Raw genomic sequence first — 16,044 nt, forward strand, 5'->3', positions numbered from 1 at the left:
ACTGTCAAAACAGTCCATGAGCCTTTGCACCTCAGTGAACTCACATGGAGCGAGTTCATCTATTTAGAAACCACAAAAATGCTCCTGCTCTAATGACATCACTGAGCAGCCAGTGAGGGTGTCTGGGCAAAGCTTTATCTCCAGGCAAAGCAGTAAGTGCACGCAATAAGCCATTGTTAGAGAGCAAATAAAAGCCTTTTATTGATTATAAATTGTGTCAGACCCATTAAAGTTTATCCTGAGTGACATTACTCCGAGTTAAGCCAACGGGGAGACAGAGAAAAAATGTCTGAGAGTCCCAATTTTCCTCCATTTTCAACTTGTTAAATGAAACACGATGCATGACACTCCAATTGGGCAACAATGTATTCTGGCTCCTTACATCAAAAAATACACAGCCAGTCAAGAATCCTTAAATGGGCCCTTTTTTTTGTTTGTTGTTGTGTTTTTTTTTTCCTTTTCAAAAGCAGGTTCATACCAGTCCCAGAAAGTTCCCACGTGTAGTTTGTGGGGGGAAGATAAATGTAGAGCAAGCTAAAAGCAGGAATGTATTCAAAGCGCCCTTAATTGAGCTGGATGGCCTGCAGTCACAGAGGCAGATCATCTCAACAAGGCTCAAGCCGCTGAGATCCTGAGATGTGCCTCACACATACACATCATTAAACCAGCTGCTTTAGCTCAGGGCTCAGCAGTGTGGAGGAACGCGGGCAGAGACAGTGGGAATTACATGGGAAAGTTGTCTTGAAGGAGCACCCCCCTTCTTCAAAAATGAAAGTCCCGGGCTGCCAATGAAGGGGAAGTGCCCCCATGCTGAGGCCCATTGGGCCTGCCATTGAACGGGGGAACATTCCTCAGTAATTCAGGTTGACCTCCAACCAATACGCTAGCTGAGGGTCACCGAGTACAGAGAGTGCCACATACGGGGAAGAGGCGGAAGGGGAGGCGGACAAATTGGGAAAATCGGATGTAAGGGAGTGACAGACACGATTTGGAAGGATGGTGGGGAACACACCTCTTGATTTTGCTGACGTTTTAAGGCGGGGGGGGGGGGGTCATGTCATTCAAACTCAAATGATCCCAGGCTTGCAAAGCATCCAGTCCACACTGTACTGTACAAACATCTGCTGTAATTGACGAATCTTCCACATCCGTCTTGTTAGCACACATGTGCTTTGGCCTCTCCCAGCTTAACAAACAGCATCTATGTTAGCCATGTTAGCTTTCTGCAAAACTGACTTTCCCAATCAAAACTGCTTTAAATACCGGACATGTGATGGCGGAGGTGGGGCGGTTGGAGGGTGGGGGGGTGGGATTATATCTTGGAGAAATGGACGAGCTGTGGCATAGTCGGGATGGAGAGAATTACAGATTTAATTCTATAAAATCAAATCCCTCCACTTGGCAATCCTCTTATCAAGTAATCCCCAGGTAGGTTTCAGAGGACGGGCACAGACTCCAACTGCCCCAGTGTAGCAACACATCTGCCCTGGTGGCAGGATAATATCATAGGCTGCTGCCCCCGCTCTGTACTGAGGCCAAAACTGCAGCCTCTGGTAAGCAGCCACTGGTAAGTAACGGTGATTAGTAGTACATACAATCCAAAAACATCCAAAATGACAGTAAATATTTGATAAAACGCCTGCTCTGGTCAGGCTGCACTCACCAGCTGGTGTCAGCACTAGTCGAGTAGATCACTGATTCAGGCTTAAGTTGCCTGCAAATTGTGCATTTACTGCATGACGCATGACGCAGAGGTCGTGGAATTTACTGGCCGAAAACAATTAGTTCCCAGGGAATGAAGAGTCACACGGTTGTGAGTAAAAGCTCAGTGAATATAGGACAAGATTTAGTTCTGTAAAAGTACTATGGGACTTTTGTTTACTCGTCTCTTCACTTACATTATCATCGACGTTCACTGGCATTTCCAGCTATAAAGCATCCGCTACTTCTTACACAGATTCTTTTCTGTCTTTATTTGTCATTATGGGAAGAAACCATTCCCAGGGTATAAACTCTGCTCAGCTCAGTAGAAAGACAAAGTGGCATTTCTTCCTTGGCATTTTGACAACAGAGCGATGATACCTCCCATACTCTCCCATGAGCTCATGTTTTTATGCTCCCTGCAGTTCTGTTTTTAGAGATAACAAAGGCAGCCAAAAATATACAGCTAGTGTCCTAAAATTGGCATCCTCCCTGTTTAGACTGTAAGCATCCCTGCCTCTTTATGTGTACTGTAAACCCCCCGCCGCCCCTGACCTGCTGTGACTTGGGGGCACTGGTGCTGCAGCACTGTACACCACACTGATATGGGGCTGCGGAGAAGCTGCTGCTGACCACATTCCAATTATGTGCATTCTCCACCACTTTGCTGTATCCACACCCAATTCAGCAGCAGTCATTTCAGTGTGGGATTAGTGGGTTGGATAGAAAATCTTAATCTGCCTGAGAGAGAGAGAGAAAGTGAGAGAGGATGGAAATGGATCGAGGGAGGGAGGGGGGGGCAGAAACATGCATTCCGCCACATCGAAAACCCTTGCAGTCAGTGCTGCATTTTCTTGCCGTCTGCATAAACCCTGAGTGTCCATTTCCCTCCGTTATCAATCAGAATCAGAGTGGCTTATGCAGCACCCCAGCCTCACGCTGTTGCCACTAGCAACAGGACACGCGATTCCCCGCTTCCCTGCGACTGGCCAATCGGGCTCAGAGCAAACCAAACATCATCCGGCACACATGTATATAGTGCTGCTGCTGCTGCTGCTGCTGCTGTGTGAAATATTATGCCTCCTCCTCTGGGGATCATTAGGGGGAAACTGCAGCTTGGGACAGTGTAAAAGATGGAGAAGGCATGGGGGAGGGTGCAGACCCCCCAGTGTGACAGCGCAGAAGTGTGACACACACACACGTTAAAACAAATACCTCAAATCCACAAAACAAAGACAGTCATTATAGGACAGTAAAATCATGCCATGCCATGTCATGCCATGTCATGTCATGTGAGCTGCTGGTGACTGTCCTTCCCTTACCCGGGTGGAGATGCAGCATCCTGGTGCAATTCAGAGGACACACATGGTAATCCACCAGCACGCTTCTCCTCCTGCTCCTGCTCCTGCAGCTGCTACCCACTGATCCCGCAGATGATAAAGTTTACATCCACAATGCAGCACTGCCGGCTCTGCACTGCTCTATACTTGACTGAGACCAAAGTGCCTCTCTGTCCTCCTGTTTCCTCTGCTTCCCTCTCTCCGGCTCCCTTGTCTCTCTCAATCTGGCAACATGCATTGACTCTCTCTCTCTCTCTCTCTCTGTCTGTCTCTCTCGGTGCAGCTCTGCACTCCTCTCCTCTTCCTTCACCCTACATACGCTCTCCCTCTGTGCTGTGCGTTCCTCTTATTAACACACACGCTCTAAAGGCTCCACACATTCACAGAGCTGTGTGCCTCCCCCTGCCGCCCACCCCGCCTGCTGGCTTTATGTTTCCACAGAATATTCCTTTCCTTCTATCTCTGTCTGTCTCACTCCCTCTCTCTCTCTCTCTCTCCAGCTCTCTGACTGCGTCCCTCCTCCTCGGGCTTTGCGGGACGTTTAACATGTGTTCAGGGGAGACGGCTGTGCTGCTGCCTCTCTGAGGGTGGCTCTTTCCTCAGGGGAGGAGGAGAAGTGAGGTTGGGTTGGGGGTTTGCACTGTGGAGGAGGAGTTTTTGTGTGTGTGTGTGTGTGTGTGTGTGTGTGTGTGTGTGTGTGTGTGTGTGTGTGTGTGTGTGTGTGTGTGTGTGTGTGTGTGTGTGTGTGTGTGAGTGAGTGAGACAACAGCATAACACTCCAACAAGGAGACATGAACAGGCAAGCGGTAGCCAGCTTGTGATGCTCCACTAACTGGACTCTTTTTTTAAAAAAAGGAAGTGACAAAAAGACACAAGGAACAAGAAGTTATGAATATTCTGATGTTGCAAGAAAGTGTTTTTAGATGGTATCCAGTGATATAAAAGACCTAAATATTAAAAAAATGCATTGTTTTATTGTTATAACTGGGTCTCGGCCAATTTTAATGCCCAAAAAGTTGGCTTAATTTCATTAATCTCTACATCTGAACACACTGGCTGCCTGTTTTAGTGCGGCTTTGTAAAAAAGGCGCTTTTGGGAGAACAACACAAGGAAAGAAAGACAAGCCCGTGACAACAGATAGATACGGACAACCGAGGAAGACAGCAAAAGATCAAGGCAACAAAATTAAAAAAAGACTTAAAGGAAAAATAAGGTGAATGAGGCGCTTAAGTTGGTCTGGGCCGAGCAGAGGAGCAGCCTTCTTCTGCCCATCTGCCATAATCACAGTCAGTCTCAGCTGAATGGCTGTGACAAACTGCAGCCTGGAGCCCGAAGCCTCAACCAGGCAGGGACGCCAGCGAGGGCTGAGGGAGATGAGAGGACACGGGGGGGGGGGGGGGGTTGGTACCTCTCTCTCTCTCTATTGTCTACACCCCAATAGGACCAGTGCGAGAGGGGGCGGTACTGGAGGGGTGAAAGAGAGAATTAAAAGGGTCCCAGTGACAGCAGCGCTCAGTTAAAGAGGCGAAAGAAAGGACGGGGCTGACTTACAGCCGAGGCCATCACTGCCACTTTGGCCCACATTCACTGTCACTAATGTCCTCAATGACACTAACCATGGGAGAAAATGAGTTTGTTGCAGGAGAATGGAACTTGAGGGAGGAGGAGGAGGAGGAGCAGGCACATCACCTAAAGACGAGGGAAGGTGGAGAGAGACTAGATAAAAAAAAACCCTGAAACATCCTGTCAAATTCTCGTTATCACATGCCTCGTACGCCTGACTGCCACAGTTCCCATTTGTCATCGTAAAACTCGGAAAGGATTCATGATGCGTGATTATGGTGCATGTGACTGAAATGTCATGCAAAGGGGTGAAATCGTGTTTATCATAAGCGCAGCTGCCACGACGGGGGGGATCTGAATACAGGGCCGGCATGATTCGATTCAAAGAGCAGGTGGTGGCCAATTAGACACCGTTGTGCCATTTGGTTAAAAAAGACAAATAGACGGCCGAGTCAGCGCTAACACGTACATATGCGCCGTAATCAAGAAATATTGAGGGCAACGTGCCATTTTAATTTTATTAACACAGTGAATGATGGCTCATGTCTAAAGGGCAGCAGACAGTCTGACCTTGGTGCCACTTTTCCATGTCAGAAAGTCGTCACACTTATTTATGTATATTCAAATTGGCTTTGTATTATTGTCAGCGTGTGTTCTTGTATTTGTGGCTTTGTGGGGACAAAAATCGTGAGGACACTTTGGCTGGTGCTCACTTCTTTAACGGCCTTTTTGGGGGGTTAAGACCTGGTTTTAGGGTTGGCGTTTGAATTGGGTTTAGGTTAGGGTTTGTGGCACTTAGTTGTGATGGTTAAGGTTAGGGTACGGAGCTAGGGAATGCATTATGTCATTATGCAATATGTGTGTAAGGGGTGTACACTAAGAGGATGTAACTTTTTTCTCAGTTATGGCGCGTTTCCACTCGTGCTACTCGCCTCGGCACGGTGCAGTTATTTTGCGTTTCCACTAACTTTTAGTATCTGTTCTGACGAGGTTCCAAGCGAGCTGAAGCGATGCTATGTGTGACGTCACCAGACTGCCGGCCACTGATTGGTCAGAGACACAAGAATCAAGCCAAACAATGCCGAACTATTCAGTAAAAAAGATTTAACAATCCTAAAAAAAGTGGGTTAATCTCCAACAATTACCAGGGAAATGTGTAAAATCTCAATATTTAACAGAGGAGTCTGGTGCATTTAGCACCACAAACATCAGTGATTGTGACAGACGGAGTCTGTGCTCCGGTCATGGAGGAAGTACTGCAGAAATCTTTTCTAATGATTCAGTTACACTGAAAACAACTGCTATACAAGTCAAAAGTCACTCGTTTGTTGCGTATAAAACAAAGTCACCGTGGTATCATGCAGCGGTGCAGAGATGACTCCGCCCACGTCGAGCAGGTACTATTTCGTAGTGGAAAACCAATTTAAACCGTGCCAAGGCGACCATAGGTGGAAAAGTGGCTTTAGTAACAATGTGAGATACTGTATATGAGTTAAGTTTAAAATCATTTGTGCTACACTGTACATTGCAGCTATAATGCATTTGCCAGCATGGCAGCAGTAATTCAAGACTCAGATGACATTTTCCTTTGTAATCCATTGGATTATGTTACTAATTATAACATTGCCAATTCATTTGCATTCACTAACCGATTGCTTATGAGGTCATCTGATGCAATCGTGGTGACGTTGCACATATGTGTGTGATAATGTGTCTGTATTTGTAATATTCATGCACATTTGAGTGCGTTTCCTCATTTGTGCATGTGTGTGCAAGTGTGTGCATGTGTGTGCGTGCGTGCGTGTGTGTGTGTGTCCACTCTGCACGCTGAGTGATCTGCTGAGCTCATTAAGGCACTGCTTATTGCCCTGCCAGGGGTGTCAGTGACAGATTCCACTGTTTGGAAACACACGGCCGCCCACACAGCCAGCCTGGCTCCACCACTGTCGCACACACGCGCACACACATGCACACCCGTACACTCAAGCATTCCGCAGAGAGAGGGTGGGGGGGGGGGAGTGCAGGGAAGGAGACAGGATGGTGCTGGGACAGTGGCTGCAGGGCAGTGGGCTGATATTGATTTGTGCTGTCGCGTGGGGCGGGCGTCCTGGGACGCTTGTGGTTGTGGTTTGTGTGTGTGTGTGTGTAAAGTGTGCGTTTGTGCCACACATTAAGAAATTGTGAGCTGAAGCACCTTTGAGCTACAGTGTGGAGTGGCAAGGTTATTGGGACGCTCAGGGTTGGGCTACGAGAGCAATCATGGAAGTGGGCAGCACAGATTCTCAACAGTACTGTAAGTGCATGCATGTGGTGAGTTTTACTGTTTCAAACTTTGCCAGAAACACCCACCATTGGTTTATACACATGTAAAAAGTGCTCATTTCAATTAAAACTGTGAGGAAGCTGACTGCTGTTGCAAAAAAAAACTTATTATGAAGCGCTTTATTATGGTTTTAACCTTGTGAATAGATTATTCAGACTGGACATCGTGGTCTGCATTTCATCTTTAATCAAAAGACATCTTAAAATTAATTGCTTCTTTCAAATTAAAGCGCAGGGCAGCGAGTTAATGTTACGGCTTGAACCAGTGGAGCTAAATTCAAGTGCTTTTTACGCTGCCGGATGGTTTAATCTATTCCAATTTGTCATATTTTACGAGCTCATCATATGTTTTAATACTGCAGCCATAAAATAAATACAGTGGACGGGAAATAAAACAGCTCCTTTTAAAACTTAATGAAATACACAAAATGAAAATGTAGAAATTGTTTTTATAATCATTCATACAAATGTACAAACATCCTTTTCGTGGAATGTCCGGGGCTCCAGCCGTCAGCCACACGTTCCCTGTGTGACATTAATGCTCCGCAGCTTGATCACAGATGAGTGACCGGAGGCGGCTGAGCAAGGCCGGCATTCGTCACTTGAGCTCATTACGCGACCGGTCGATTCCGCTGTCTAGGTGTGTGTGTGTGTGTGTGTGTTCCCGAGTCAGACATTAATCAGACACAGGAGTGAAAGAAGAAACTTTTTTGTTTCCTTTCCATCTAAAGCTTAGGGACGATTAATACTCGGGGCGGTGTTTGAGCTTAGACATGCTTCTGAGAACAGCTATTTAATGTCTGATACAAGTGAGGAAAAGTAATGGATGTAGAGTCATTTGGAAGCACATCAGAGGTCCTGTGGACAGTAACAATCCATCCAGGAGACATTTAGCTGTCAACATGGCTAGACTTTTTTTTTGGGGGGAAAAGGTAGAGGAAGGGGGAGGGGGAAGGGGAGGGGGGGACGTTTTCTGCATTAAGGAGAGCAAAGGAAATGCCAAACTGTAGACAGGCAGTGTGTTTGTTTACCCAACACATGTCTGCTGAGGATCTACACAACTCAAAACAGCAGACGCCCAAATCACATGATGGGTCATGCTGCACGAAACCCTCCAGAGATCATCTGTGTGTGTGTGTGTGTGTGTGTTCTTTACTTTCAGAGTGCCTGAATGAAGTGTGTAACACAATAAAGTCGATAATGCACCTCTGTCATGTTTCATTAATCAGGGAAATGGGGGCGGAACAGCGGGCACGGGGTGGTAAGTAAGACGGATTTTCTTCCTTGTGGAATGTGGGGAATGCTTCAAAGCCACAAAGACAGGGATGAGCAGGGATTAACACTGATATAAACGTGTCTTTAATTAATCTTAAATTATCAAACACGTCAACACTCCTTGGATGATTACAGTAAATAAATTAGCCGATTATGTGACATCCTTGTTTTTTTTGTTTTTTTTTTAAATCTCAAATACGCTATTGTTTGCCGTCACAAGGTTTTGGTTTGGGCATTTTTTTCATCTGGTACAATTTTTTTTTCACTGCTATTCATAGAACACAGCACAATAGGAGCACACACTGCAAAACAGGCATGGTGTCTCAAAAACCGCTGTGGTAATAAGGCATTTTTATTTAAGCACAAAGCCTTTAACAGAGCCTTTGCACTATAAAACAACCAAACAGATCCCTCTTGTAAAATTCGACGACGACAACTACAGCGTGAAGAAACATATTGCAGACATTGGTTATACTTATACTAGGGTGTGTTAAAACCCCACTGTGTGTGGTGACAGTTTGCAGCCATTTAAATGCAAATACTGTATTTTTTTACGTCCTGTTTTGTGTCATAAAGCGACCCAGCCTAAGAACTGTAAAAAAAAAGCTAATAAATGTTTAGAATCCTGACAGGATTGATGTTACTTTGTGTATTGATGTTAAAATGCAATAAAACAGGAATAAAATCCTCTTGTTTGGTGCAAAGATCTACCGTAAAATGCAGTGCATCGGTCGTCATGAGGCTGACATTTGTGTATAACGTTACAATAGAGTATAAGTGATTCTAAACCCATGTGGCAGTAGCTCATTTATGCAGGGTATTCTTCCAGTTGTGTGCCATAATACGTCAAAAATAGATTGAAATGTAAAGTCTAGTGATATACTGGTGATTAGATGTGGCTACAACACCTAGGATATCTAAAAATGAACAAGTTATTGACGGTTTAAAAGCAACGTCTTCAACAGGATGGTCTTAAAATGAAATCTACTGTTGCGTGTGATAAGAAAATGTGTTTTCCCTGAGCCCAGGCAATTATCGTCTCTAATTAAATGCAATTTTCTGGACTGCTGTTGTGTATCCTGGAGCATATTTACCTAGTGTGTTGTGAATTCTTGAATTAAAATGATGCATGTTTTACCTTCTTCGCGAACCATCAGATTTTTATAAATTGCCACAACAGAGTCAGAGTCAAAGGACATGGCCCTCTGAATTCTTACAAATGTTGACGTCTTCCTGTGTCCTCTGGGAGACGAGAGGATGTTTTCCAAAGCCCCCCTAAGCAGGAGGTAAATAGCGTGGATGCAACCACTGTGACTTCCACCAGCCAAAGCTACACAGGATCTATCAACAAGCCAAACTACACAGAGTTCATCAACGATAAAAAAAAAGGAAGAAAGAAAGAGAAACCACACACAGGATTCATGTCTTATCTTAAAGTGAGGATGTTTTCCAGGGTGCTGTGAAGCACACATATTAGTCAAAATAACTGCACGCTTTCATGAGCACAAAAGGAGTCGTGGCACATTCTCCCAAAGCTTATCTGGATCTAAAAATCCTTTCATTGCACAACAGAGGAAGTCAAGTGAAGCTAATGGACCTGGATGTTGTGTGGGACTTCATTCAATCAAAATGCACGACTAAAAATAGCCGAGTGACTGGAATCAGATTAAAATAAAACATTAAACTGAACTGATGCATAATTAAAGTGCTCGAGTACAAGAGTCTCTGGAAAAAAATAAAAAGTCTGAGAACTCACTTAAACAAACAAATGTAATTAGCCGTTACACTGTATGAGACCCCCAAAGACGCAGCTCTTAAATGCTACTAATTGCTCGTAGGAATGTGGATAATGCCTCCGTTCAATCCAAATGCCAAGAATATGCGTCACAAGTCATATAAAATACTACATACAGTATAAGGGAATGGATGTACCCCATTTTGTTAAGTGTAGATGTTTTTTCCCCAGAAATAAGTGCAGTGGACAGATGCTCAGCTTCACGCTTAACCTTGAATGCATCCGAAAAGAAACATAAAGGCTGGTGAATGATATGTGGAAAGGGAGGCAGTGCATGTGCGGCGCAGGCATTGCATATCACTACTTAGGCACTCTCGTGCATGGGAATGCGGCGCTGCCATGAGACGACCTTGAGGGAGCATCAATAAAAGGCTTCATTAACCCATTCGATTAACCTCCTCCTCTCATAAGCTCCATAAAATTGATGCATGCATTTTAGCCAGACCTGGAGTGTGCACATGAATCAGAGCGCGAGCGTTTGGCATTTACAGGACCGGGGAGTCGAGTGTGTCTCCAGACGAACAGACTCAGCAAACCGTCGACAAGATAAACAAGCAAGTGTTGACTTGTGTCACAGGGCAGCAGCCGCGTCGCCTCCTTAACTAATTGCTTTTGAGGGAGTTCATCATCACGTCCACTGCTAAGCTCCCACTAGCAAGTATGGTAAAGATCAACAAGACGTGCTACATGACAAACAAGTCACACAATCTCTTTGTCGATTACAGAGAGCCCGCATGAGGGAGATTACCTCCTATTATAGCCGAATATTCGTTGTGATTTGTAATGCATATTTCAAAGTCCACACCAAAATTCCACTTCTGCATTCCGACTTTGCCTGAAGGTTCAAACAAAGTCTTCAAGGACTGATTCATTTACCCACCGATGGCTCCTTTGAGATACTTCTGGAGTCTGGACTCCTGGGCCGTAAAGTGACCTCTAATGGAGGGATTAGGCTAAGTCATTCACTTCAGAGGGCACACAAATATACTGTGGGAGCACATTAGATCTCTGTGGAGCTTAGCATGATCAAATTATTGCATTAAACCAGTGAACTTATCCAATTTCGGCTGTAAAATGGCATGGCTCTCGCCCAACCGAGACGGAAGATCCTTAGGGCGTCTGCGGGAGGCTGAACCCTCTCCACCTCCTCATCGACAGAACAGGCCTCGCCACATACTTCAGCTGTGGATTACAGCCTTTCATCTTACTCAGACCGCCGGCAGCACACAGGCGTCTTTGAGGCCAGATATGCCTTGTAGTAACATCAGCGAGGTCCAGATTTGCAGAGCTGTTTCCCAGCTTTGCACTCCTGTGGTCTTGCTCTCAAGTGTGTAAACACTGGCACACATTTTCCCTCTCACTTAACACTCGTGTGCTGGATCAAATAAGTGGTTATTAATAGCTTAGGATTTCTCAATCACTCTCAATGCCTGAAACAAGTAGCCATATTCAAATTTAACTAAATATGTTCATGTTTCGCTTTTCAGCTGCATCATCGTCTGGTCAGGCAAGGACAAATGGACAAAAATATCGAGCTATTATGAGACAGCACTGGTCAATTTCTACCCACAGGCAAACTCTCTCACACAAAGAAAGTCCCATTACCTATAATCCCTCAGCTAAACGCACATGTGATCTGACCTCCACTTCCCGGCTTCTGCCGACAACGAACCGCCGTCGCTTTATGAAGTATGACAAATAGCTTATTGATTAGCAGATGTCTCTGCTAACGTCCTTCTGTCCTGGGCTGCAGCTGCAGCCCCCTGCACCGCACAACCTGCCCTAAGCCTTGAGGATCCCCAGCTGAGTCCCCCCTTCCACACCTCCCAGTTGCTCTGAGGTAGGTCCCCCCCAGTGTGCCAGACACCCCTTCTCATCCCTCCCCGTGAAAGTGAGAGACAAGGTGTGGAAATGGTTCACAGACAAACACCATCTGCTGCAGCAGAGGGAAAGGTGAGCCCAGCTTCGGGGTCTTGTGGCCGCCAAACACTGGCCGGCAATGCCATGCTCAACCCACTAAAAACAAGGTCAGACAAAAGGATTCAGGGGAAAAGCAGACCCTGGCTCAGCACAGTAACAAATCAACAGTGGGGAAAATAAGTAGAAGCAGGAAAAAGTCTAATCTACATTGTTTTAATCCACAGGGAAGATTACGCATGCAGTCACAGTGCCGTGACACAGCAGATTGTCAGAAAGAGGTCACGCAAATTCACTCCCCGCCCGTCAGGGAGCATCCATATGTCCTTGCAACACACGTCTGCATTTTTTTCAATAACTAATGACACTATAAAGGTTTAAAAAAAGAAAGGGCATTTGATTTGCAAGGGTACACGGCTAACAAATGATGGATAACAGGAAACACTGGACCTACTGTACATTGTGTCTGACGCTGCCAAGTTTGGATTGGCTCCATCTGATGTTGACAGTGTACCGCAGAGCTTTTGTTTCCTTCTGTCAAGGACGTGGCCACACTGAATAGACAGCGCAGGAAAAGCCCAGCCAGTGTCCCACTGAGAGTTTGCGCTCCATCGGGCAGTGACGCTGCCACAGAGTGAGAGCGGGGGCTTTATGCTACGGTGTGGAGCAGATGCTTCTGACAAACTGTTGGAAATGATTGAAACTTTCATCCGTGCAATCGAAAACACTTTACGGGGAGGCTGTGGGGACATTTTAATTTGCTTTGTCACAGATGATACAAAACCTAGCAAGAAAGGAAATTGGATGACACTTTTATTTGATGAGGATTTGATCTACCTTATCAACACAGGGAAGTGATATTTGTCCAATCTGTGTGTTTGACCGGTGTGAAACTACCCTATAATACGGTATAACGATAGGCCTGAATGCAGTGGGTCACTGGGTCAGGACGTAGGGATGCAGAGAACTAGAGGAATGTAAGGGCTTCTCTTTCTCCCCTTGACGGATTGATGGGCCCCATATTCCAAAGGGGGTGGAGTGAGACATCGACGACGTCTACGGATGCTGCCTAATAAGTGGAGGGAGGCGTTTTGCAGTCTATGTTTTAGCTCAACAAAAGCCTTTGTGAAGTCATTCATCACTGTCGGCACTCTGAATTGAACAACACTGGTGGTATGTTATTTCTAAAAAAATCTGAGCTTCAGCGATGTGGACATTTGTAAAAGCATGGGGCTAGCTTAATATGCATTGGTTTGTTTACGGTGTCTAAGCGGTTGCTGCTCAGAAACGCAGAACGTCTTGCAGTCGTACCTCTTGCTATGCTGTGAAACAAAAAGATGCATTGTGCTCACGGGTGCAGGGTATCTTTGTGTGTGTGTAGCACTTTAGCTCAGAAATGCCTGAAAAACCACACTGACGGTTGTACCTGGAGTCAAGAATGTGTTTACACAACACAGATTCTTCCTATCTTGGCCAATATTTTATACTTTTTTTTTTAAATTCAACGGCCATTTGTGAGGCATGTTACAACGACGTTCTGTGTGTTCTAGTGAACTAAAGCCACTTATACCGTGACCATAAATCAGATCAACAGGTCGAAAAGAAACCCAGCAGGAGACTGCATAATAGGTTTGATTCGGTATGATTCTCTCGCTTAAGTCCACTATTGTCCTTCTGCTGACTGAGGACTTTGAGTTACTGGTGAGTTTGGAGTTCAGGCTGAGGCTAAGTAGCGCTCAAATACAGGCACAAACAAATAATCCAGCAAAAAAATATTATCTGACAACACAGTTTAAGTGTTGCATATAAAAAAAATCCCAAAACCAATGTTTGAGGATCTGTACAAGTTCAAGGCTTTCTAACCACCTGGTCCCTTGAACTAAATACGGGTCATGCCGCACAAAGACACTGAGGTGATTCTAAATGGCTGTTAGGTCACTCAGAGTGTCACTGGAGATGACTTCCCTGTCTGAATGAAAATGGGTGTGGATGACTTCAAGTGGAGGGTCATTCCTTTACACATCGCTCCCTTTATTAAAAGGGGTGCCCTGGCCTAGTAAAGGGGATGGTCAGTGGTCATCCATCCCCCCAAACCACCCACTCTGAAACCCCCAATCCCCCTGCGTCCAACCCCCCCCCCCAGTCCCTCTGTGCTCACTCAGGTGGAAAATTACTTTGAATTTGGGAATACAGCTCCATTGAGACGGAGAGAGGGCCATACAAAAGAGGGTGAAGTTTAAAAATTGTCTCTCTTCTCTCTGGGGGCGGTGCATCACTGGAAAGGCCAGGACGATAGGAGCACAGAGGGGACAAGGTCATTAGATTGGCATCTCCATAAGCGCTTCATTCCTATTGTCTGAGAAATAAATCTGTTCCAAGAGACCTCCATGTGAAATGCCCTCAGTCAACCCCACACTGAGTCCAGAGTCCCCCCACCAACCCCCCTCTTTGTCCGGCCACTTTTTTAGAAAGCCTCCGACACAATAAGCATTTCTCAAGAAAAGCGTACAAAGCTTGTCTTGCGCTCAAAACCAAACAACATTGTTCTGCTGCCTTTGGTTGGGAATGGATTGCAGGCAGCTGCTGAAGTCTTTACGCAAAAACAACAACATCTGCCCAAAAGTATTGAGAACCTCTTACCTTCGGACGTTTCGCCGCTCGTCCTCAAGCTGTTTGAGGAGCTCGTTGATGCATCTGTTGGCGTCCATGTATTCCTGCCAAAAAAAAAGAGAAAAGAATGAAAAAAGGGACTCACTGTGTGAAGATACAGGCTGATTACAACCAGGGTCTTCATAAATGTGTAATATGCTGCCGAATAATGATATACAATGGAAACAGCCAGTGACCAAATGCATGCATCAGATGCTGATTTAAGTCACGACTGGACTGCGCAGTTGCTCCACTTTGTTTTCATTTGGTGTGAAGAACAGCAAACCACTTTTCAAAAGGTGCAATTAATCACTTAAACCTCTTGTTTTTCCGTCTCCGCTCGCTCTGTGTGTAACTCCAGAAGCACCTCTGGGTAACTTCTAACGGCTGGCCCAGAAGCCGGCCCAGCTGTGTAGCGTCAGCTGGGAATAGCACGCTCTCACAAAACATGCACTACTGAGTTACAGTACGGACAGAATGAGCTAAGGGGCGAAGGGGGAGAATGGAAAAAGCAGATGTAAGGATTTCTTGGCTTTCTCGGCCTAATGATTCGCCTCTTGCTGGTCCGACTGGAGAAGTGGAGGGGAGTAGCTGTAAGAACAGGGCCACATAGACGCCGCGCTCCAGCCATCTGGGTTTTCAGACATTCGGCGTCTACCTACGGTGCGTAACACGCAGTCTGCTTTGACTCAGTGCTGTCAGATCAGTGTGGTTTAAAGTTTAAAAGCAAATTAATTAGACGTTGGCTTGACAGCTCATGACGCATCTCCTGGGTAAACGGTTATCTCAGTGGGACAGATGCTCGCCATTGATTTCTAGACATTGCAGTCATGTGCTCGCTGAGTGTAATTAAATAAAGGGGAATCCCGCAAAGAGGTCACTGGGCCAGGAAAAATGGTATTAGTGTCTTTGAGCCATTTGGTGTTTTTAGTGCCCTCTGTTTTGACTGTAAACTACTTGTGTTTCTATTACACATAAAGTACCAGCATGCCCATAATAGTTTAATCTGATATGTAAACGAGGTTTGTGAAACAATACACTTATAGATTTCTGTGGAACGCGATTCCCCCGTTTTTGACACAGCAACAGAAAACACTTTTAATCATTTGCCAGAGTAATGGTAGGGCAGATTCTGACATCCCCCTTGGGGCCAGACTAGACTTAAAGTACTTCTGCTATCACTGCAAGAGCTTTTTTTAACCCGTGGCCTTGAGAGCAAACCCACACTACGCCAGATGTTCGAGAAGTACAAGTCTGAGTACAGTAAGTGCAGTTGTTTTGTCTCCTTAATCTTCCCGGGGTGCAGCTCTCCCACTGCAGCTTCTAAAGCAATTATTGCACTAAATGTCACATCGGAGACTCACGTTTAAAGGCTGCCATCGGCACCAGCTTGCCGGCAGAGCACGGCAAAAGCCCAGACTCCCCGCTGAGTCGCCAGCAGAGGACACACTGAGTGACCATTAGGCAAATTGGGATAAAGG

The 16,044-nt window shown here is 45.6% G+C and overlaps 1 protein-coding gene across 5 annotated transcripts in view; it reads right to left on the reverse strand.

Moving 5' to 3' along the window:
• Positions 1-16,044, reverse strand: part of LOC131443118 (nck-associated protein 5-like) — a 119,338-nt gene that overhangs the window by 64,179 nt on the left and 39,115 nt on the right. For 2 of the 5 annotated variants that reach the window (XM_058612490.1, XM_058612532.1), the window contains exon 3: positions 14,555-14,628. In XM_058612490.1, coding sequence (XP_058468473.1) covers positions 14,555-14,628 — 74 coding nt within the window. Of the gene's footprint in view, positions 1-3,023; positions 3,580-14,554; positions 14,629-16,044 lie in introns of those variants that run through there. The other 3 variants (XM_058612508.1, XM_058612499.1, XM_058612515.1) reach the window with 2 other exon arrangements.

The sequence above is a fragment of the Solea solea genome, chromosome 2, assembly GCF_958295425.1.
Source record: "Solea solea chromosome 2, fSolSol10.1, whole genome shotgun sequence".
NCBI classification, from domain to species: Eukaryota; Metazoa; Chordata; class Actinopteri; order Pleuronectiformes; family Soleidae; genus Solea; species Solea solea.